This window comes from Culex pipiens, chromosome 1 (genome assembly GCF_016801865.2).
Source record: "Culex pipiens pallens isolate TS chromosome 1, TS_CPP_V2, whole genome shotgun sequence".
NCBI lineage: Eukaryota > Metazoa > Arthropoda > Insecta > Diptera > Culicidae > Culex > Culex pipiens.
Window position 1 is genome coordinate 49370086 of NC_068937.1, and position 24128 is coordinate 49394213.

Sequence of the window (24128 nt, forward strand, 5' to 3'; positions counted from 1 at the left end):
ATTAAAAATCAGCCCTCCTTTCGCTGGACCCTTGCTTTTGTGCAAAAAATCCAAAGGGGTTTTTATCGGATGTTGGGGATGAGAGGGCTCTTCTAAGGAAAAGAAGGGGTTTTTTGCCAAGTGTTTTGTCAGGCACGGCAAATGAGGGTTACTGGGTAAATAGGGCACTGGGTGGCTTGAACACGTACTGGTTCTAGCCCAGCCAAGCAAACCAACAGCCATTAGTCGAAGCAGCTTTGTTGATATTTACATAAGGTGGAGGAGGGACGCCATCGGAATTCTCGATTTCTCGATCCCCTTGGAAAAAAGGAAACAACTCTGGGTGTTGGGGATTGAACATGCAAGAGTTGTCACACACATTTTTATTTTTCTTATTTTTTTTGATTAAACCGAAGGGAAAAAGCCTTTGGTTCTTTGTCTTTGAGACCAGATTGAGGAAAAGCGTCCAAGTGAAGAGCAGATATTAATTAGAGAAAGCTTGATGGCTTTTTCCATCCCCAATGGGGGAATTGTTTGTTGTTAAAGGTGATATTCTCAAATCCTTGGGAAATAAGAAACTCAAAGTTGTGTAAATACTCTACGATTAAAAATAATATTCTTCAACATGTCTTTTTGAGTTTTATTACATACGGTTGGAGTCTCATCTTTCAACATATTTAATATTTATCTCATTATCTATTTCCCTTCTCAACTCATAAATACAGCTCAGATTAATGATTAAAAGTAAGCTCGACTCCTCACAGCAAATCCTCGTAATACCGTTTAGTGCAAAGGATTTCTCCACCCCCAACATTGCTCACGTGTTCCTATTAACTAATCCCTGATGATGATTCTTTCTGCTCGATAAACAGCCCCAACGATGCAACGTAGAAGGAAGCAGAAAAAAACCTGAGCAAACATATTACTATCATCCCTTAGCCCCTTATTACTGCTCTCCATACATCAGAACATCAGCTCTCATCAGTTTCCTTCTCCCCCAACCCCCTTCGACTCATTAGTAAAGTCTCTTTCTGATGTGCAGATTCATACGATTTGCTGTGTTTAATTTTCCAAGCCACCCTCAACCCCACCCCACCAACTGACCTCTTTCGTGTAACCTACCCAGATTCATGAAGGCGATTCATGAAGAGGTTCTGAAACGAGCGATCAAATTTGTCTTTTTCTTTCCGGGAAGCTTTTTCATTAATTTTTCCCTTGTTGACTCCTGGTGGAACTGACTCAGTACATGGTGTTGAACTGAAAAAAGCCTCAAAATTTGCTTAGAAGGATTTTTAAGGAATGTATATTTTTATTTTAAATTAATAATTGCAGCAAAGGCTGTTGTTGTCTCCACCTTTCCCCCTTAAAAACGGTTTGAAAAATTAGGGGTAAACAAATATTTTTTTCGAAAAACTACCAAATTTCAATGTAACAATCAGCTAAAAACAATTTAAAATGCATTCCTCTGCGTTTAAATCCATTTTAAACATGTTTGATTTAATTTAAAAAAATGAAGTTTTAGTGAATTTTTGATGTACAGCACCGCAAAAAGTATTTTTTTTTCCGGAAAAAAAATCCGTTAAAATTGAGACTTTTTGAAAACTAATGATTTCAAACTGACTGTATTGTTGTACAATACATTTTCCTTCCCTTTTTGTAGAGAATCGCCCAAATGACTTTATATCAGAAATACTTGATTTTGCCAAATTTACCTTTTTTTAAAAGGACCTACTCAAAAAAAAACCTCTAGATATTTTATTTTTTAAATTTTGAACAGAACTACATATACATTAAACTAGAATTGTTACAGCATTTATTAAGAAATGTATGCTATTAATACCTTATTGAAGTTAAAACATGAATCAATTTCAAATGGATTTTTATATATATTTTTTTTTTCATCAACTTTCTTCTAAAATTTTGTCAGATTTCACTGAAATAGTCCGACTAAATTTAATTAATAAATGAAAATTGAATATATGAGATTAAGGGGTTACATACATGTAGAAAATCACAAAATTTCATATTACAGAAAATTGATTAAATCCACTTAAAAGATGATTTTCAATCTCTCCTGAAAGTTTCATGAAGATATTTCATGATTTAACTGAGTAAGAAACGATTTAAGCTCAGAATTTTGCCATGAGCAAAGCCAACTGTCTAACTTTCTGAGCATTTTTCTCTAAATACCAAGTTGATTTACGGGTGCCACGATATCTCGAGATGGGGCGGACCAAATTGGCTGAAATTTTGGGTGAAGACTCCCAAGACATGTCCCGCGTGCATGACGACGCCCGATTTTGAAATTTTGAATTTTCAAAAAATACAAAAATCAAAAACTCGCGATTTTTTTATATGAAAAACAGAAAAATATTTTTATCTTTTTTTTAAAATAAACTTTGCACACGGGACCGGTTTAACGAGTCTTCACCAAAATTTTGAGCCGATTTGGTCGAAGCAATGTTGAGATATCGTGGCACCCGTTTTTTGAAACTGCTAACTTCAAATAGCTATATCTCTGCAATGGTACAACCAAATGTCTTCAAATTTGTTTTGTTAAGAGAAGAAAATGTATACTTTAATGCCCTGAAAACAGATTTTGAAAAAAGTTTAAGTGTGTGCTCAAACCAACCTCTGACATTTTTGCCGATTTACATGTATGTAACCCCTTAAATGATTTGGGCTTTCAAATTTTATTTCAATCTTAAAAATGAGCTCTTTTCTAGTATGTTTCAGATTTTTCTTAGTCCCGTAAAATTCCCTTGAATTTAATTATTTGATTTGACTGTCGTGAAAACTGGAAATTTTTAGCTGAAATTTCCGTAAAATTTTGTGTTTTCGGGTAGTGGTCCCCGTGAAAATTGCATTTTTTTAGCGTGAAAAATCACTAAACCTAGTTATGAGTACTTAAGTAAACATTATTATTCTCTATGTCAAATGTAAACATTCACTGAAGTGAGCAGGATAGCCTGTTTGTATATAGTACGAGATTGTATAGTACGAGATCGATTATTATGAAATAACTAAAATAACACAACTAAAACTGATGTCACAATGAATTATCAGATTTGACGGTAAAAATAATTAAATAAAAAAATTAGATAAGAATATGCTCGAATGATGGTTCCATTTACGCCATGTGTCCCAATTCGCCCCAGAGAACATTACAATTTTGTAGATCAGTTAAATTAATTCTAAATGATTCCTTTAAAAAAAAATGCTAGTAATTTTAAACGTAAAATTTAGGTTTTTCACAGATTTTTGATTCATTTTCAGATTAACAGAAAGATTTTGTTGAGGTTCCGGTTTTTCTGCAAAAATTTGTAATTAACTAGTCAAGGGATAGCTTTAAAATCTCTCAATCTGTTTGAAGGAACATTCAACTATAAAGCTCACTAAGGATGAAAAATTAGGTTGGAGTGTTGTCTTAAATCCCAATTAAATCCTATTAGATAAACTTTCTAGTCCTGCTTAAGTCTACAATTATTTATATATTTATTCATTTAAAATAGTTAAACATATGTTAAATGCATTGGAGCTTAAAACATGCTTTGAGAGTCCACGAGTAAAGTATATCCAGTAGACTGGCTCGTCGTTATATGGTGTTACCGTTGTGGCATTTTACCCTATTACTCACCAAGAGCAACGAGAGATAGAGAGTGAGAGCAAACGGTCATAGTACTCTTCGGAGTGAACTCACTATGATGACCCGTGCCATAATATTCGTTTCTATAGTTTCGATGTTTTTAATAGTATTTTCTATATGTTTTGCGTAATATATGATAGGTTAGTCATTGTATGTTATTCGTTCGTCCTTTAATCAATGGCTAATTGAAGGAAATTGTTTAGGAGCACTAGTTTGAGTAAACTCCACAGTAGGATTAGCAACGGTCATTTTGAATACACCTAACACAATTTGTTAAACACTCCTCACCAATTATGTGTACTGCCGTGCGACTATCGAATGGTATGAATAAAAAGGGTCATAATGAACCTTGATGATCTTTGGGGGAGGTTAGCTACTGGGTCGGGTCGATTCCATCGGTCTTTTCCACCGTGACCGCGAAGCCAATTACACGCGAGTTGACTAACATTCGTCACTAGTTAGTTCATATAAGATCCGGTTGTGCAACTCTATTTAACCGACAAAGGATACGCAGTATCCCCCGTGAGTGGAAAAGACAAGAACCCGAGCAGTGATTAGATTGGAATCAGGTATCTCAAGTCCCGATAACCTCAAAACAGAACCCCAGTAGCGAACCCAACCTAACCCTCCCCCATTGTGCGAAACCCACGTGTAGGACCCAGCAGTTTTAAGCTGAAGAACCGCTATCGTCGGGGAACCGAGTTCTCCCCGGCCAGCCCGGGCTGTAGACACGCCAAACGTCTCAGCCAGAAGACGAGCACGCCCAAAAAGCTCGCCCAGAAGGTCCCGTTGACCACGTGTCCTGACGTGGCACCCGCAGACCGCCGTCCTCGGTCCGCGAGGTAAAGCACCCCCTTTGGTTCCCACCAAGCCCGTGGTGGTCGAACACCCGCCGACGTTCGGTAGCCTGGCTAGGCTCCGTCGGTCCATCCGCACCCGTCCAGAAGCACACCTGTGCACGACTCGGTGAGCCTGACGAGGCTTCGCCGAGATCATCGTCAGCAGCTCGAAGCAGACTGGAGAGCGCGAACCAGCAGCAGCACGCAGTACCGCCGGCCGGCCCAAACCCCCCCACACACACACACATGACACCGTCGTAAGTAATTAAAAAGCAAGTGAAAAATGCAAAGATCGTGTTTCTTTTGAGTCCCTGATCAGCTTCCCCCTGTTGCATCTCGACCCAGAGCCGAGGAGTCCTCTCCGAAAGCTCGCCGCGTTTGGTAAAAGAGGCCAGTGGAGAGCCCACCACCGATCCCCGTGGCTATTAGACCAGGGAGAGGTGGATTTGTCTGGAGGCGTTGACCTCCGAGTTAAAAAACTAACAATGGAAAAAATAAAAAATGATCAAATCAAACCAGAACAAAGTTTTTTTGATGCCTTTTGGGCCTCAAAACAACCTCCTAAAATTGGGTAGCCATTGGTTGCGTCCACACTTTGCGCATTGCATTTCAATTTTGTATGGGAATTAGTATGGGAAAACCATCTTTTTTACATTTTGATTTTTATCATTTTTATTTTCCACTAATATTTTCAAACCAACACAATTACGTTAAAATTCATAAAATTCTCTAAAACTTTCCTGAAGAATGTATTGTGCTATCTTGCTCCTGTCAAAAGATACAGCGTCCTTAAAACTGGTCTAAAACGTGTTTTTGGCTCGGAAATCACGTGTTAGACCAGTTTTGAGCTCGCTGTATCTTCTGTGTTGGTTTGAAAACTTTAGTGGAAAATAAAAATGATAAAAATCAAAATGTAAAAAAGAGAGTTTTCCCATACTAATTCCCATACAAAATTGAAATGCAATGCGCAAAGTGTGGAAGCAACCAATCGCTCCCAAATTTCGGGGAGTTGTTTAGGGGCCTAAAAGCAATCGAAAAAAACATGTTCTGAAAAATCAATCTTCTCGAGCCATCGATATTATCCAGCTCGCATCGACCTCACCAATCTGCCTGAAATTTTCAGGGGTTGTTTGCACATATAAAACTAGCATCTGGCCAAAATATGAGCACTTTAGGACAACGACAAGTGGGGCAAATCGGAACACAATGTTTGAAGGTTCAAAAACTTCAAAATCTTAAAAAGGTAGACACCCTGCTTCTCTGTCAATCTTCATTCCCTAGAAAACTGTTATCCATCTTTACATCACTCAACTATTACGCTGACCATCAAGAACCATACCCTTCCAACACACTGCGCAACAAACCTCCGACAAGTGTGCCCACCAGATGATACCCGGTCTGTTTATGACGAATCCTGCTGGCCTCCCTAATGATAATTGATCCCCTAGCCCTGCCCTTTTCGTTCCGTGTTGGAAGAAGGAAATGAAACCTTCGGTAGCGATATTAAGATTGACCACCCTGCCGCGCAGTGAGTACGAGTTTGTCCCTTCTGGACACTTGCCCAATTGTGGCCATCAAGGAGTGGACGCCGTAAAAGGTCACACAAGGACTCATTAGATTGCTCGGAGCGTTCAATAAACCAGAAGTGACGTGAGCGTTTTGCTTTATGGCACCACCTCCGTCGGTTTCAATCCTGGAAGTTTCTTTTGTGAGTGTCCACAGTCCACAGATGAGATTTATTGCCCACTTGCAAGTGGCCACCGTATACACTAGTTTCTAGTGTCCCAAGTGGCGTGTTCACCTTTCGGACATCGCCATCAAAGACGTGGTCGTTCTTCGAGGCCGTTAAAAAGGTTGGGATGAATGAAAATGAACATAATCATCCAAAATTTGAAAATAGTTGTAAAACGATGTCAGTCCACTCACGGCGTGTTTTCTAGAACAAACTTTTCAGGAAAAAAAAGTCATCGCTACTTTCAAATGTGTCTTATAGGAAATTAACTCAGCTTTCCAATGCTTCTAAAAATGAAATGCTTCATCGGGAAATTTCTGAGATATCTCTTTTTTAAGTTTTTTGGTTTTAAATTCCTTTATTATTTATTGGAAATTTTATACTACCAGTTCAGAAAACTTATCAAATGATGTGTTTCATAGAAACAAGAACCAACTTTGTACAAGGTTGCAAACCGCTAAACATTTTGAAAATGAAGTTTTAACCGAATTTTTGAATATGTGGGATATATTCAGAAATTAAAATCATAAAACAGCGCAAAATTATATTTTTTACAAGAATTATTAGATTATTACATATTTTTGTGTAAAATATCACGTTTCTGCTCTGATTAAGCTTGTTCAACCGAAATTTGGCAGGTTTGTGATTGTTAATGGTATTATTGAATTTTAATGAATAAATTTGATATTATCTTAAACAAACATTAACCAGGAACACAAATACAATTATGATTTAAAATCGAAACTGTACTACATATTACTGTTACAAGCTTCAAAAGTCATATTTTCATATTAAAACAAAAATCAATAAATTATTTTTTTTAAAGATGAGATTGAAGATGAGAGTCTTATAAACTTATAAAATATTGGTAAATCCTTGATCATTTAATACAAAAAACTAAAACAATCATTTCATACTAATGAAAAGTATTTCTCCTAAAGCTTGCAACAGTATGGTTTGCAGTTTAATTTCGAGTGTTAAACATGTTTTGTATCTATGCAACTGGTTAATGTTTGATTAAGGAAATATGATATTTATTCATAAAAATCTTGTAATATCCTATCAATCTCAACCCTGTAAAAAAAACTGTTGTAGCAGTTAATTCCAAGCTGTATCAGAGCAGACCGGTGTTATTTGTACACAACAATTATGTAATAATCTATTTGTTCTTGTGAAAATAATATTTTAATGCGGTTTCATGATTTTAATTTCTGAATAAATCCCACATATTCAAAAATTCGGTTAAAACTTTGCAACCTTCTTCAAAGTTGTTGTTTGTCTTATTTTGCACATTTTGATGAGTAAATGACAAATGAAACACATCATTTGACAATCATTTCCTGGACTGTTATTTAAAAGTTTCCAATAAATGATTAAGGATTTTAAAACAAAAAACTTAAAATATTGCCCAGAAAACACGCCGTGCACTACTAATTAAATTCAATTTTGGGAAAAGATCGAGATTTTACTGTACACACAATCGAGATGTCTCTAACCTTACAATTTCGTAGTCTTTGCCAATCTGACCAAGGAGGGGTTTTGGTTTATGACCGATTGGACCTAGATTTTATGACAAACACTCTCATATTACATTCAGGAAGTCGGCACCTGATGTCCACTAGTCCACACAGTTTGGTGATTGACGTGCAATTGAAAGTAAAACGTCGTCGTCGTCACTGGCTGTTGTTGTCCACGGACTTTTATGAGAACCTTACTATGGAGACGCCTTTCGGCAAGATTTTTGGGTGGTCACTTTTGCGATTGACGTCGTTTCGCAGCTAAATAGACCAACTGGGAGCAATGAAACAAAAAGGAAACAATCATGATGTAAATAAAAGTTGATTTCAATCAGGAAAGTTCTATTCAATTTGAAACAATAACCAAGTTTAATGTTTTATAGTTTTCAAAATAGTGCTTTGCAGCAATTCTCTAAGATTTCGGTCATTCGATTTTTTTTTGCATTTTTTAATTCGGCTGAAACTTTTTTGGTGCCTTCGGTATGCTCAAAGAAGCCATTTTGCATCATTATAATGAGTTCGTCCATATAATTTTCCATACAAATTTGGCAGCTGGGTTATTCCATCTCAACTGTGCACGAAAACCCTTCATTTTTGTACCTCCCCAAAAAATCGACTTTTTGGCGATTTTTGACCAAACCTTCTAGTTTCAAACGGCGATAGCTCAGGAACCACAAATTGTATTGCGCAATTGAAAACTTTAAACGGCCGTATCTCAAAACACCCCAACTTATTTTTTTTATTTGACCTCACCATCGTGTTCCCCGGCCAATTTTACATAAGAATCACTTATCGACAGAAATGAATATGTTTCGTTCCAGAGATATCGAATTTTAAAGTTTTGGGTTTTCGAGATTACCTACATCAGCTTCATTTGCCGCATCTGCTAGAAGCACACAGGCGGGCTGATCAATAACTGCTACCTGGTGTTCTGGGAGATGATTGATTTAATTTATTTTTTAAATTTTACGCAAATATTTATTCAAATGGCTCATAGGGGAAATTCTCGTATGTTTGGCAGCTTAAGTCCTCGCTCCTAGTTTCGTCCAATTTACTCATTTTCACTATTTAAACAACAAATTTTGCAAAACTCGATAGAAACTTGCTTGTTAACTTCTTATTGAGCTATTTATCACTCGATTTCAGTTGAAAACGCTTTTAATCAGCTGTAATTGAATGCCAAAGCGCTGATATGGCAACATTAGAGGAACGCTGGAATTAGATGCTGTTCCCCTACCTTGATCAATCTATTTTTGTGAAAGGAATATTTATTGGGTTATTTTGAATGCACCGTTTTTTACGTGTTGCTAACCGTTTTAGAGTACCTCCTAGGCCATGACTAGGGCCTTTATCATGGGCGGCAGCAAAATAGTGTCACTCAGCAAAAACCCCAAATCCTGCTTTATTATTATTATTATTATAGTTAATTATTGACACTTTACCATAATTTGGCAAATCTGATTTATGGTTCAAAAGATTGATCACATTAAATCAATTTTTATATTGTGAGCCAGCTCCATTTGATTAAAAGATGATTTTGGTCAAGTTACATTTAATCAAAAACAAACTTTATACGTGAGGACAGCAGTTGTAATGTGTTCGAAGGGTGTCGAAATCATCGCATCTAAATTTGGGGAATTAGCCGCTTTGCAGCAGATCAAACTTTGTGATTTTCTTACATTTTTCAGTTTTATACTTTCCAGAAATCCTTTTTCTACTCCTTGTGATCGTCCTTCATTAGAGTACAACGTATCAACAAATTTTATTCATTTTAATTCATATTTTTTACTTATCGTGCACTTATTGTTCAGTGTTACTAACAAGATTAATTGCATTTTCCTGCTCGCTCCGTCGGAATCCAATTCAGCCCTTTACTGTGTGTCGTTATTGCTCTGTCCTGTGGGTTAGCACAGAAATTCACTTCATTCATTTTTTTTTAGCAGATAAACATTCGTGAATCAACTCCAGTTTCCTACAGTGTTATACAGTTAATTTTTGCCCAATTTGGTAAAAATGATTTATGATGAAATATCATTTCAATAAATGGCCAGGTAGTAGTTATTGAGCAGCCCACCTGTGTGCTTCTAGCAGATGCAGCGAATGAAGCTCATGTAGGCAATCTCGAAAACATACAACTTTAAAATTCGATATCTCTGGAACGAAACATATTCATTTCTGTCGATAAGTCATTCTTATGTAAAATTGGCCAGGGAACACGATGGTGAGGTCAAATAAAAAAAAATAAGTTGGGGTGTTTTGAGATACGGCCGTTTAAAGTTTTCAATTGCGCAATACAGGTAGAAAAAATAAATTAATCAAAATGTTGATCACGGAAATGGATTCTACGTCCAATTTCCTTCAAAATTGAGTCTAAGACCGACCTTCTAAGATTTGTGGTTCCTGAGCTATCGCCGTTTGAAACTAGGAGGTTTGGTCAAAAATCGCCAAAAAGTCGATTTTTTGGGGAGGCACAAAAATGGAGGGGGTGGTCCGATTTGGATGAAATTTGGGATTCTTGCATGTTTTGATAGTATCAACAGCTCTGCCAAATTTGAGCAGGATCGGAGAGGGTAATTTTCAAATGCTGTTCCGCTTCAGATGGAATGACTCAGCTGCCAATACAAAAATGATTTATAAAAAAAACGAAAATCTGTATCTTTTGAAGGAATTTTTTGATCGATTTGGCAAAGTTAGATGGTATGGATAAGGACTACACTGAAAAAAAAATAATGCACGGTAATTTTTTTTTGCGATTTACAATTTCATTTTTTGTCACTAAAACTTGATTTGCAAAAAAAAAAACACTATTTTTAATTTTTTTTATTTTCTGATATGTTTTAGGGGACATTAAATACCAACTTTTCAAAAATTTCCAGAATGTGCAAAAAATCTTTGATCAAGTTATGAATATTTAAATCAATACTGGTTTAAAAAAATAGAAATATTGGTCTCAAAATTTGTTCAACTTTATTTTTCGATGTAAAATTGAATTTGCAATCAAAAAGTACGTTAGTAAAATTTTGATAAAGAGCACCGTTTTCAAGTTATAGCCAATTTAGGTAAGTTTTTTGAAAATAGTCGCAGTTATTCTTTTTTTTTAAATTAGTGCTCATATTTGCTCACTTTTGAAAAAAATATTTTTAAAAGCTGAGAAAACTATCTATATTTTTCTTTTTTGAACTTTGTTGATACGACCCTTAGTTGCTGAGATATTGCCATGCAAAGATTAGAAAACAGAAAAATTGATGTTTTCTAAGTCTCACCCAAATAACACATTACTTTCTAATGTCGATATCTCAGCAACGAATGGTCAGATTTTCAATGTTAAAAATTAAAAAATGTGTGAAATTTTTCGATTTTTTCTTAAACAGTATTTTCATTTTTTTAATCCTAATTTGGTGAGATCATTCCTTTTCATTAATCATCATTTACCAGATGATTTTTCCCTTATAAATACGATATTATATTCTATTAATCAAATGATATATCCCTATCACCCTTCCCTTCCTCCAAACCCAATTTTCTCCCCCCCCCCCCTCTCGCCCTCACCCCATAAAAATATTATTATGCCAAATTTACACTAACATACCCAACCACAACTGATCCGGAGCGTTTGGTACGGTATGTCCACGCATCCTTCCTCCCCTGTTGATTCTGTGAAATGTGCTCCGTTCACAGAATCTGTCTCTGCGGTTAATGCAACGCAGTAGGCCTGGCCGCTTTAATTTTTGCTATACATCTTCGGGGTTACTCAAGTGTACTGCAATAATTAATATTGACAAGAAAGAACTTGGGCGTAATCTAACCACAAGTTCTTCCAGGATGCTTTCTTCGGACTGGCTGCGCTTGTGTTCGATTAGATTAGATTAGATTAGATTAACATTGAAAATCGGACCATTAGTTTTGACATATCGTCATTAGAAAGTAGTGAGTTGTTTGGGTGAGATTTAAAAATCATCAATTTTCCTATTTTAAAATCTTTGCATGGCAATATCTCAGCAACTTAGGGTCGTATCAACAAAGTTCAAAAAAGCAAAATATAGAGAATTTTCTCAGCTCTTCAAAAATATTGTTTTCAAAAGTGAGCAAACATGGCCACTAATCTAAAAACATGAACAACTGCGACTATTTTCAAAAAAGTTACCTAAAATGTCCATAACTTGAAAACAGTGCACTTTATCAAAATTTTACTTATGTACTTTTTAATTGCAAATTCGATTATACATCGAAAAATGATGTTGACAAATTTTTGCGACCAATATTTCGATTTTTTCAAAAAATCAGTATTATTTTCAAAACTTCATAACTCGGTCAAAGTTTTGTTGCCCTTTCTGGAAATTTCTGTAAATTTGGCATTTGATGTCCCCTAAAATATAGAGCAATTCCATCTCAAATCAGGAATTTTGCTGGTACTTTTGTACCCGACCCTCTCCCACTTCAATGAAACTTTGTAGACATGTTATCCTAGGCCTATTTAAGCCATTTTTGTGTATACGGAGCCAATTGTACTCGAAAATAACATTTGAGAAGGGCGTAAGTTATTTAGATATTTTTGTATTCTGTAATTTAAAAATGACTGTAACTCAAAGGCGTTGCATCGTACCAAAAAGTGGTCAGAGACAAACTTGTAAGAAATTGGACGGGCTTTCTGAAAAAAATACACTGAAAGAAAAAAACACGCCACTTCTATGCTGCCCATGTTCGCATAAATGTCCCATATGCAAAAACAGCGAGCTGAGAAAAACGCATTTGAAGTTTGTCCCATACATAAGACTATGTGTTAAGTTCTCGCGAAAAAAAAAGGATTTCCTCCTGATTTCTAGAACAAAGTACTGGATGTTATATGCTCTTTTGAAAGAGCACACGATTTTGAACCAAACTGCATCAACAACTTAAAAGTGATGAAAATGCATATGGGACATTTATGCGATCAGGGGCAGTATGGGATTTTTAAATTTTTATGTTTAAAAGTTAAATTTTAAGGTGAAGTCACGATTTTTTTTTCGTTTAAAATTTTTTGAGGAAATAGCCTAAAATGTTACAAAAAGACTCACGAAAAATGCAGGATGGTATGTCTCTCCTAAAAAAATATAAAAATCATTTACTAAAACTGTTTTTTTGAAATGTGGTCTTAACGTCAAAATTTTCAAAAACCGATAGTGGGAATCGATTTTCCAGACAATTTCACATAAAAGTCTCCATATTGACCATTGTCCCAAGTCCAATCCTTGCGAAGTTACAGCGGTTTTAAAAATAAAAATGTTGAAAAAACAGCTTTTTTGGTGGTTTTTCTCATTTTCTATATGACAGACTTGATTTTTCAGTCTCGGAAATATTTTTACCGGAAAGCTCGTCCAATTTCCCATAAGTTTGCCTTTGACAGCTTTTCAATTTGACTCGTTTTAATATTTACGTAGGATGATTTACCTTCCAGATTTCTACCACACTGAAAAAAATATTCTGTGTTCAGTTATGTGCAATGTAATTAAGCTTGTATCTGTAAGCCCATGCATCCAATTGAAAAGCTGTCAAAGGCAAACTTATGGGAAATTGGACGAGCTTTCCGGTAAAAATATTTCCGAGACTGAAAAATCAAGTCTGTTATAAAGAAAATGCAAAAAACCACCAAAAAAGCTGTTTTTTCAACATTTTTATTTTAAAAACGCTGTAACTTCGCAAGGATTGGACTTGGGACAATGGTCAATATGGAGACTGTAATGAAAAATTGTCTGGAGAATCGATTCCCACTATCGGTTTTTGAAAATTTTGACGTTTAGACCACTTTTCAAAAAAACAATTTTAGTAAATGATTTTTGTATTTTTTTAGGAGAGACATACCATCCTGCATTTTTTGTGAGTCTTTTTGTCACATTTTAGGCTATTTCCTCAAAAATTTTGAACGAAAAAAAATCGTGACTTCACCTTAAAAATTAACTTTTAAACATAAAAATTTAAAAAAACCCATAGAAGTGCCGTGTATTTTTCTTTCAGTGTATTTTTTTCAGAAAGCCCGTCCAATTTCCTACAAGTTTGTCGCTGACCACTTTTTGGTACGATGCAACGCCTTCGAGTTACAGTCATTTTTAAATTACAGAATACAAAAATATCTAAATAGCTTACGCCCTTCTCAAATGTTATTTTCGAGTACAATTGGCTCCGTATACACAAAAATGGCTTATATAGGCCTAGGATAACATGTCTACAAAGTTTCATTGAAATCGGAGAGGGTCGGGTACAAAAGTCCCAGCAAAATTCCTGATTTGAGATGGAATTGCTCTATATCAGAAAATAAAAAAATAGTGTTTTTTTTTGCAAATCAAGTTTTAGTGACAAAAAGTGAAATAAAAAATCACAATTTTTTTACCGTGCATCATTTTTTTCAGTGTAGTCCTTATCCATACCTACAACTTTGCCGAAGACACCAAATCTGCCAAATTTGCACACACTAATGACGCAAAATAACTTCTTTGGGTATAACGAAGGCACCAAAAAAGTTTTAGCTGGATTAAAAAAAATTAGAATGACCGAAATCCGAGAGATTTGCTCAGTTGCATTTTTATTTTATTCCAAGGCTGTAATAAGTCAAAAACTTTTTATCAGTTAACAATGTAGTAGCAGACTAAAAAATATTCAATCACAAACCAAATCTAATTCGTTCCCTTCAGATAACATTGTTACTTTCCAAAATTGAAAAAAAACTTCACCGAATTTGAATTTGAACAGATTTTGCATAGCTAATAGACTCCACTTCCCGTCCTGATTCACAACAGTTGAAAAAGTCAGCCAAACTCCCGTCTGTGTCACCCCATGCTGGCATATGCAAAAATTGTGCGAAATCCCTTCGTTTTCGAACCGAAACCAATAAATCTAACCGAGCGACGATGGCAGAACGTTTGCACGGAAAAGTGGTTCTGCTCCAAATAGAGTTCACTCGCCGAAAATATGAATAGGCCGGGCTAGTAATTTATTTGCCAATTTGGTGGCCTCTTAGCACTTCATAAAGGGCTGATTTATGTCCTTTCTCGATTTTTTTTTCTACTGGGGACGAATTTTGAAACGGTTGCGCACGTATGTAACCTAATCCCTTAACCACAAATGTGAGGAGATGATTTCACAAAAAAAAAAAAAAAATCGAAAGAAGATAACGCAAGAAAGACCAATCGTCACCAGGGTGACCAGGACAAATGATGATTGATTAGAGGCTGAACCGTGTTCGGCAGGTTTAATGATGTAATATCACCTGTCAGATCGAAATCGAGAAACATCAACCGGGGTGGACCAATCAAATCTGAAGAGAGAGATAAAGAAACCAGAAAAATAAGGTATCCAATGATGGTCATTAGACGCGTGGAAGGTTGCTCTTCATCGTATTCTTCTTCAACCCAAGTCCTGTTTGATTATCCCTTCACCCCATGGTGATTGATCCTTTTAAATTGATACGCTTCTGTGATTTTCGTGTTTTCGTCGAAAAGTAGAACATGTCAGCAGCAACTCAAAACATGACCAATATGTTTACGTTTTTAAAAACTCCACATTTGAGCTCAAAAATTGGACAGCGGATTAGATTTCCCCTTAACGATAGCGTACCTTAATGTCATCTCATTTGATATCGTGTTGAAGTGATGCCTGGCTGGCCAGTTGGTTGATCAATCTCGGCAGGGGATTTTCACCATATCAGTAGTCGTCACGGGTGGTCCATTTGGTTGATTTGGGATTTTTGGTGTGTTGAAACAAATGAGAGTTAAGATGTGACCAGAAATGTGTGGCTACGCGCCTCTAATTGATTGATATGAATGAAGCAAATTGAGAGTTTTGTTGGAATTTGTTCTTGAACAAAACATAGATGATAGACAATAAAAGATTAAATAGATGTCGTTCGACAAATTTCGTAAACCTACATAACATCTCAAGCTGAAAGGATTTTTTTTCCGTTTGAAAGAAGTGCATCACATTATGTTTGATCTAATAAGATGAGAAAAACTTTATGATGTTTCTGAAATGGGCCGCCACCTCACGCCTCGACCCACCATCGACTTGCGTGGAACTTTGTCTTAAGCGGTAATTTTGGTCCCTGATTATTTTGGAAACTTCGAAAAGATACTTGATTTTTCATAATTTGCTGCCTGAAAAGGTGATAATTTGTAAATTTAGTGTCACCCGATTTGATGGCGTACTTTGGAATAAACGTATTTTTCATAGAAAAAAATACAAACATAGTTAAAAATCCTCTGCCGTTTTTACTCAAGTGTAAAAAATCGAGCAAATTGGATAGAGTGCTTAACCTGATAAACATACGAGAATTTTCCCTACAACCGTGAGCAACAATTCCAAGATCATTTTGAGCAACTCTCTACGAAATCGGCCGTTTTCGACCATTTTTATTATTTAAATTTTTTGATTTGGCTCAAACTTTGTGGGGGCCTTCCCTATGACCAAAGAAGCTATTTTGTGCCATTGGTTCACCCATACAAGTCTCCATACAATTTTGGCTGCTGTCCATACAAAAATGGTATGTAAATATTCAAACAGCTGTAACTTTTGAGTGAATTTTCTGATCAATTTGGTGTCTTCGGCAAAGTTGTAGGTATTGTTGAGGACAATTGAGAAAAAAATAGATACACGGAAAAAAATTTGCAGATTTTTTAAATCATTTTTTTCACTAAAACTCAATTTCCCGAAATATATATATTTTTTTTTTATTTTCGAGATTTTTTGATATGTTTTAGGGGACAAAAATCCGCAACTTTTGAGCCATAGAGAAACATGGTCAAAAAGTCTGCCACCAAGTTATGAATTTTTGAAAAAATAGAGATTTTTGGAAAAAAATTCCAATTTCATGCAAAAAAATTGATGTTATTTTTTAATGCAAAATTGAATTTGCAATCGAAAAGTACTTTACAGATTTTTTGATAAAAGACTCCGTTTTCAAGATATAGCCACCGAAAATTTGATTTTAGCTAAATATTTGCAGTTTTTCAATTTTTAAGAATAGTGACCATGAGCGACCATTTCTATTTTTTTTTTTTGAAAAGTTCAGAAAATTTGCTATAAAATTGTCTAAGAGACATTGAAGATCGGGTTGCTGAGATACAACCGCTTTAAGAAAAAGAAATACGAAAATTGAAGTTTTCTAAGTCTCACTAAAACAACCCACCTTTTTCTAATGTCGATATCTCAGCAACTAATGTTAAAACATGAAACATTCGTGAAATATTCCGATCTTTTCGAAAACAATATTTTGAAAAAAAAATAAATCAAGACTGGGCGTAATATTAAATATTTGGCCCTTTTAAAATTTTAGTCTTGATTTAAAAATTTTAAATACATTTTTTCCGAAAAGATCGGAAAATTTCACGAATGTTTCATATTTTAACATTAAAAATCGGACCATTAGTTGCTGAGATATCGACATTAGAAAATGGTGGGTTGTTTAAGTTGATTAGAAAATTCACTCAAAAGTTACAGTTATTTGAATATTTACATGCCATTTTTGTATCGACAGCAGCCAAAATTGTATGGAGACTTGTATGGGTGAACCAATGACACAAAATAGCTTCTTTGGTCATAGGCAAGGCCCCCACAAAGTTTGAGCCAAATCAAAAAAATACAAATAAAATCCATTTCTGGTTTTGGTAGAGAATTGCTCTTTTGTAGATTTGTTTGAGAGTTTATTCATTTGCTGAAAAAACTTTATTTTGTGTGAGAGTTATTTTCAAAACTGCTCGTCTGAAAAGAGTTCTTCTGATCGCATTTTGTAATACAACAATCGATCAATGATCGATCGATCATATCACAACTTCTGAAAATCGAAAGAAAGTCAAGTCATCAATTCGAAGCTCAAGCGTCAACTTTTATACCAAATTTGACAATCGAGCCCAACTTTTGGAAAAGTAAAAAATAAGTGTTTTTAGCCCTTTCAGAAGGTTAATTTAAAAATCAAACCAATAGTTTACGAGATGTCGCGAGTTGATAAATGTGGACTAATAAGATTACACTAAAAACAATGCACAAATGGTAAACCTGAGGAGGCTGTATCTCAGCAACCATTGCACAGTGGTCCAGATCGTAAAACTAAGTGGCAAATGGATTTTCCGAAAAAAAGGTGAAGCTTTGGAGCTTTGGTGTCTTCAGAAGAGTTGTTGCAAATGGAAAGGGATAACTTTAAGATTTTTTGGAAATTAGGGTGGATTATAAATGATTTTAAAACTCTATCTCTTCAACAATAATATTTTCTGGGTTCTTCTAGAAAATTGTTGGCCTTGCCAATCTAAGCAATTTGGTTGCAGACACCAACATTTAATCTCGCAATCTACGCCTTCAACGACCACATTTGGATTCTTCAAAAATCAGTTTTTGATCATAGCAATTCAGGGTTAAATTTGAGAGAAAAGTTATGTTCGAGACACTTTTAGAGCTGTATTAAACAAACATGAGCAAAAATCGATATTTTGACACTTTGGCTTAATTCAGACGGCAGATTCAGATTCAACGTTCAAAATTACATGGAAAAACAAATAGTTGTACAATTTAAGATTTTCGTTAGGGTTGTCCCATACACTTTCCCTTGAAAATTATACATTTTTATCTGTAGATACTCGAGCTTTTGAAAAATACCCTAAATAAAAATAATATAAAAAATGAAATTACAAGCCATAGTTTCAAAATGTGAAAAAAAATAGATCAATCCTTACATGCTAAAAGTGATTCTAAACACAGAAGAATGCATTTTAAATTGATTCCAGCTGATGGCACTTAAATTTCCATTAAAATTTTGTAGTTTTTTGAAAAAATATTTTTTTCGTTCCCCAGATTTTTCGGGCAAATTTTGAAGGAGGGGGAGACAAAAACATTAAATAAAATTTGAACCGGCCTAATAACTTTCATCGAAATACCAGAGATCCGGCGCTAAATAGTGTATAAATAACACTTAAGTGTTAATAATTTTTCATATTCTAGATTTTAGATGTTTTTTCAATCTTCCGAACTTTAGCCACAAACTTTTTTAGCATAACTTTTAAAGTACTTTTTTAAACTTCATAATATTAACTAGGGTCTTCAAAAAAAAAAAAATCAAACCATCCACATTAACGACCCCCGGGTCTTTTGTGGTCTCTATTGCAAGTTTCTGCTCGAACCTAGGAGTCCGAAGGCTTGAATGGGGAGAGCACCCAAACCTCTTTCTACTCCTAGGAACCTTCCACCCCAGTGTTTGAACAGACGACCTTTGGATTGCGAGTCCAACCGCCGCCAGCGATTCCACCGGAGTAGGCTTGGTTTGGTGTGTTGTTTGTACTTATGGCATGGAGACGACTCCTACACCTGGAATGACTTAACGGCCTAACAACCAAGGCCGGGACCGACATTTTACTTCCTCATCCGATGGAAGGTTGGAGCAGATGGGAATCGAACCCAGAATCATCCGCTTACAAAGCGGACAGCGTAACCATTCGGCCACGCACTGCCACACTAGGGTCTTATGGGACCCCAAGACGGATCGATTGAGACCAATACGGCTGAAATCGGCTCAGCCAGTTCTGAGATAATCAGGTGCAGTTTTTTTGGTGCACGGACTCACATCCAGACACAGGCATACACATTTGTTCTGAATTTGATTCTGAGTCGATAGGTATACGTGAAGGTGGGTCTACTAGGTCGAATTAAGAAGTTCATTTTTTGAGTGATTTCATAGTCTTTCCTCAGTAAGGCAAAAACAAGAACATTCTCAATCTCTATGAATTTTAAAAATATTTTTACCCTTCAAGCTTCAACTCATGATCCGAAACATCTTTTTTTAATATTCTCATTTTTTTCTTTTTTTCTTTTTTAAGCAGATGAAGCTGTTTAACAAATTTCCAGGCAACAGGCAATCATTCTAGTATGAGTCACTGTAATTCTAGCCAACAGCTACATAAATCATCCTTGTGGGCCTGTTGGTTATCGCATCAAATCAAATCAAAACAACAGGCAGGATATTTCTTTGCTATTCGAGTTATGTGAAATGTTGGCTAAAGGCTGAGAATTTTCAATATAGTTTCAGCAGTCAGAATGCTTAATCGCCCTTTTTTCATGTTGCTCTGGATTTTATTTTTTTAAATATACATATAAAAAAGTTTAATCTTGTTTTTTTATAATCCACATTTCAATAAAAAAAATTGTCACATTTTTGCCTGAAAAATATTTTAAACGTTATGTACAAACATATTTTGAATTGTATAAATTGAAAATATATTTTTTAATAAAAATTTTCATATCTAAAATCTTTTATCAACCTTTCCTCGCATTTATAGTAAAGGACTTCCATGCAAAAAAAAACTATTTGCTTGAATTGGTCGCCTACTTGAATAACAAAAGCCAAAAACCAATAAATTTATCCACATAAACACACATTTCAACACCCAAGTATCAAACACGAACAAAAAACTTACCCCCTATCAAAAGCCATCTAACCTTCCACTAAGAAAAAATTGAAAGAAAAACACACACATAATAACAGCACCCATAAATCGTCAAATTTAAATTTGCCACCATATTTGGCACACTGTTTTCTTAAGTGTTTTCCAGCCCCTGACCTCAACAACACATTTCGCCCTCTTCCAAATAACGCGTGATTTTTTTTCATCTTCCAGATATTTTTTTTCAATGGATTGCAATTTTATTGTTTGATTTGTGTATGTGCCGATCAGTACGCGTAAAGTGCCAAACGCTAAAATTAATTATTATTGTTACAAATGTCGCGCGATGCCGAAATCGGTCCTAAATTGATTCAGCGACTGAGGGGAAAAAAGCCGTGGCCATAAATCAAGGTGAACATTTTTAAAATTTGAGGGGGGAGAATAGATTTTAAAGTTTTTTGCTACTTTTGCACGCAAGTGCGTGCGGAGTAGCAAAAAAAGGCACTTTACAATGCGATTAGGCAAGGGGATAAATCGTTTATTGATGTCCTTAACGCAAGTTTTGGCGAGGAAAAGCGAACATATCGGTCGCAATATGGACCTTTTGGCGACGATAATTGGTGGTGGCTGAAGCATGTGTTTAGGAATTGTTAGGAGGGGCTGTTTCGAACTAAAAGGGTTAAAATTTTTGAACAAGCTGCGAACAATGGGTTAGACCATGCCAAATTACTGTTATTTTCTAATTTTAAGTTACTGAGTGTTGCACACTTTTCAAAAACGTTAAGAAAAAACATTTTTGGTATATTTAACCAACTCAAAATCAATTTAGCAAATGTCCTTCAATAAACCACGTTTAAGGTATCCCAACGCTCATCCTGTTGCTTTCCCAGACGTTCCTAATCCTTTTCGACAGTTGCATTAGTGCCAGCTCACTAGACGCAAAGATACTCCCTGTGGTGCACATCGCCTTAATCGCTTTCAATTTCCATTTCCAATTTCTCCCCCACCCCATTCCACCCCGCATCAATTCTGCAAGACGATTGCACCTTAATCGGTTCCTAAATTGCTGCACAGTCACCATGGCCATTGTGCGGATGCAAGTGAAATTCGAAGGCGCCTGCCTGCATCCCAAAATGACCAATCTCGTTAGATGTTCCGGAAAATGCTACTGGATTCCGGTTGCGGACAAAAGAGGCCCAAGTCTCGAGGCTTTTAGTGGTCAATTTTCACACCTCGAACCCTGCTGAAGGGGAGAGAGAGAGGGGGCGTACGAAATTGTGGTGTTGATACGCACCCAGCCGGAAAATATTATAAATGTGGAAAAGATTAGATGTGTTATCCTTCTCGGACCGAATGGATGAAGGAGGATTGGAGCCGATGGAGAAATGTTGGAGAACCGTTGCATGGGAGCAATTTGGACAGTAGCGTGGTTCATGGATTTACAAAAAAGACAAAAGTGTTTGATTTCGAACGCATCAACCGGAATTTTCAAGCATTTTCAGAAGCTATAGCCTTCAAAGTTGAGCTTATTTTGTTTAGGGATTACATACATGAGCAATTCTCTACCAAAACCGGAAATGGATTTTATTTGTATTTTATGATTGGGTTCAAACTTTGTGGGGGCCTTCCCTATGACCAAATAAGCTATTTTTTGTCCCATACAAGTCTCCATACAATTTTGGCAGCTGTCCATACAAAAATGGTACGTACATATTCAAACAGCTGTAACATTTGAGTGAATTTTCTGATCAATTAGGTGTCTTCGACAAAGTTGTAGGTATTGTTGAGGACTATTGAGAAAAAAAAGGTACTCGGAATTTTTTTTTTGCAGATTTTTTAAATCAACTTTTTTTTTCATAAAAACTCAATTTCCCAAAATATGTATTTTTTGATTTTCGAGATTTTTTTATATGTTTTAGGGGACAAAAACCCGCAACTTTTGAGCCATAGAGAAACATGGTCAAAAAATCTGCCGCTGAGTTATAATTTTTTGAAAAAATAGTGATTTTTTGAAAAAATCGAAATTTCATGCAAATACAAATTTGACGTAATTTTTAAATGTAAAATTGAATTTCCAATCGAAAAGTGCTTTACAGAATTTTTGATAAAGGGCTCCGTTTTCAAGATATAGCCTCTGAAAGTTTGATTTTAGCGAAATATTTGCAGTTTTTTGATTTTTAAAAATTGTGACCATGAGTGACCATTTCTAATTTTTTTTTTTGAAGAGTTCAAAAAATTTGCTTTAAATTGCCTAAGAGACATTGAAGATTGGACCTCGGGTTGCTGAGATATAGCCTCTTTAAGGAAAAGAAACACGAAAATTGAAGTTTTCTAAGTTTCACCAAACCAACCCACAATTTTCTAATGTCGATATCTCAGCAATCAATGGTCCGATTTTCAATGTTAAAACATGAAACATTTGTGAAATTTTCCGATCTTTTCGAAAACAATATTTTGAAACTTTTTGAATCAAGACTTATATTTTAAAAGGGCCAAACATTCAATATTTCGCCCTTTTGAAATGTTAGTCTTGATGTCACTAAATTAGCCTGTAATTTTAAATTGACAATATCTCGGAAACTTTGAATCAGATTTTCAATGTTTAAAAATAAAAAAAGCAAAGCAATCCACTTTAACGACCCCCGGGTCTTTTGTGGGCTCTGTTGCAAGTTTCTGCTCATTTCTAGGCGTCCGAAGGTTATGTGTGGTGAGTCACCCATAGCCTCTTTATGATTATTTTTAAAGTATAATTACTACAAAACAAAATTACAAAATATCGTTTTTTTACTGAAACTTTCAAATGAAGCTAAATTTTGTATGCATTTTGATTTTATCAGATTTTTTTAAATGCTCAAATTTTTACAAAATAGCATATTTTGAAAATACTACATTTTTCAGAATTTGCAATATGGGTTTTTGAGATTTTTTAATTCATCTTGTTTTCACAAAATACCGTATTTTAAAAAAGTACTCCGTACCGAATAGTAGCGAATAGTAAGGTGTAAAATAAATATTACATTATTTTATGCAATTTTATGTAATTTTACACCCTGAAATATGTAGCCCATCAGTATGGGAAACCTACTTGACCGAAATGTCATGCCCATATATGCGTTTATCCTTACAGCTTTACATCGGTCTGATGGCCGAGTGGGCTAAGGCGCCAGTCCTTACTGTTGATGCTGGGTTTGAATCCCGTCGGTTGCATTTTTTTTGTGTTTGCAAAAAATGTACATGCAGTGTGTAATATTAGGTGTTTATTTTGACGAAGGTGATGTGCATGCTTTTGCATGTGATTTTACCATCGGATTTTTTGCTGTGTGTATTGCACCAACAGCCTTTTTTTTGTGTTGCAATTGTCATCTTGTAAATATTTGTCGTGCAAGTTGCCAAGTGTTGATGATATTAATTTTTGCTGCTTAGAGGGCATGCGATTCACATGTCAATTTGTGTTGCACAAAAAGGCGAGTCATACATCATTCAACAAGATGTCATGTTTAGTCAAAATCTTTAAGGCCGTTGCAAATGGTTCGGTACGAGACGTCGTGCGGTGCGGTTCGCTCTGAAGCGAGTACTTTTATAGTCTCGAATATCGGTTGTATTAGGCGTGCGATTTACCTAAAAAGTATTCAGGATTGTCCAGAAAGTGTTGTGTGATGTGTGTTGCCTTTAAAATCTGGAAATTTTCTCGGTTTTATTAGAAAATTATCATTTTATTTGAGTTGTGTGATTGGTGTCGGCCATTGTTCGCATTGCGTCGGTTGCGCCGGAGAAAAAATCTTCAGCTTGGTGAAAAAATCACACGAATACAAGGCCAGGCAGTAGTGTATTGGTGTGATGTTGTCTTGTTGGCCACTGGAGGAAAAGAGAAGGATGGCCATGGCGAGTTTTCGCGTGTTAGTGTGTTAGCGAACGGAGAGGAAAAGAAATTCGTGAGTGCAGTCGGCTATCATCGGATGTCATCGCACCGAGCCTCTCATGCCGGCTTGGGGAGAGTTGATGACGCTAGCGATTCGTCATCGT

General features: G+C 35.6%; 1 protein-coding gene across 1 annotated transcript in view; it reads left to right on the forward strand.

The window, feature by feature from the left end:
• The first annotated feature begins 3977 nt into the window (after window positions 1-3977).
• Window positions 3978-24128, forward strand: part of LOC120419684 (cathepsin B-like) — a 38840-nt gene continuing 18689 nt past the window's right edge. Inside the window, exons 1-2 of the mRNA XM_039582471.2 lie at window positions 3978-3993; window positions 4281-4467. Coding sequence (XP_039438405.2) covers window positions 3978-3993; window positions 4281-4467 — 203 coding nt within the window. The remainder of the gene's footprint in view (window positions 3994-4280; window positions 4468-24128) is intronic.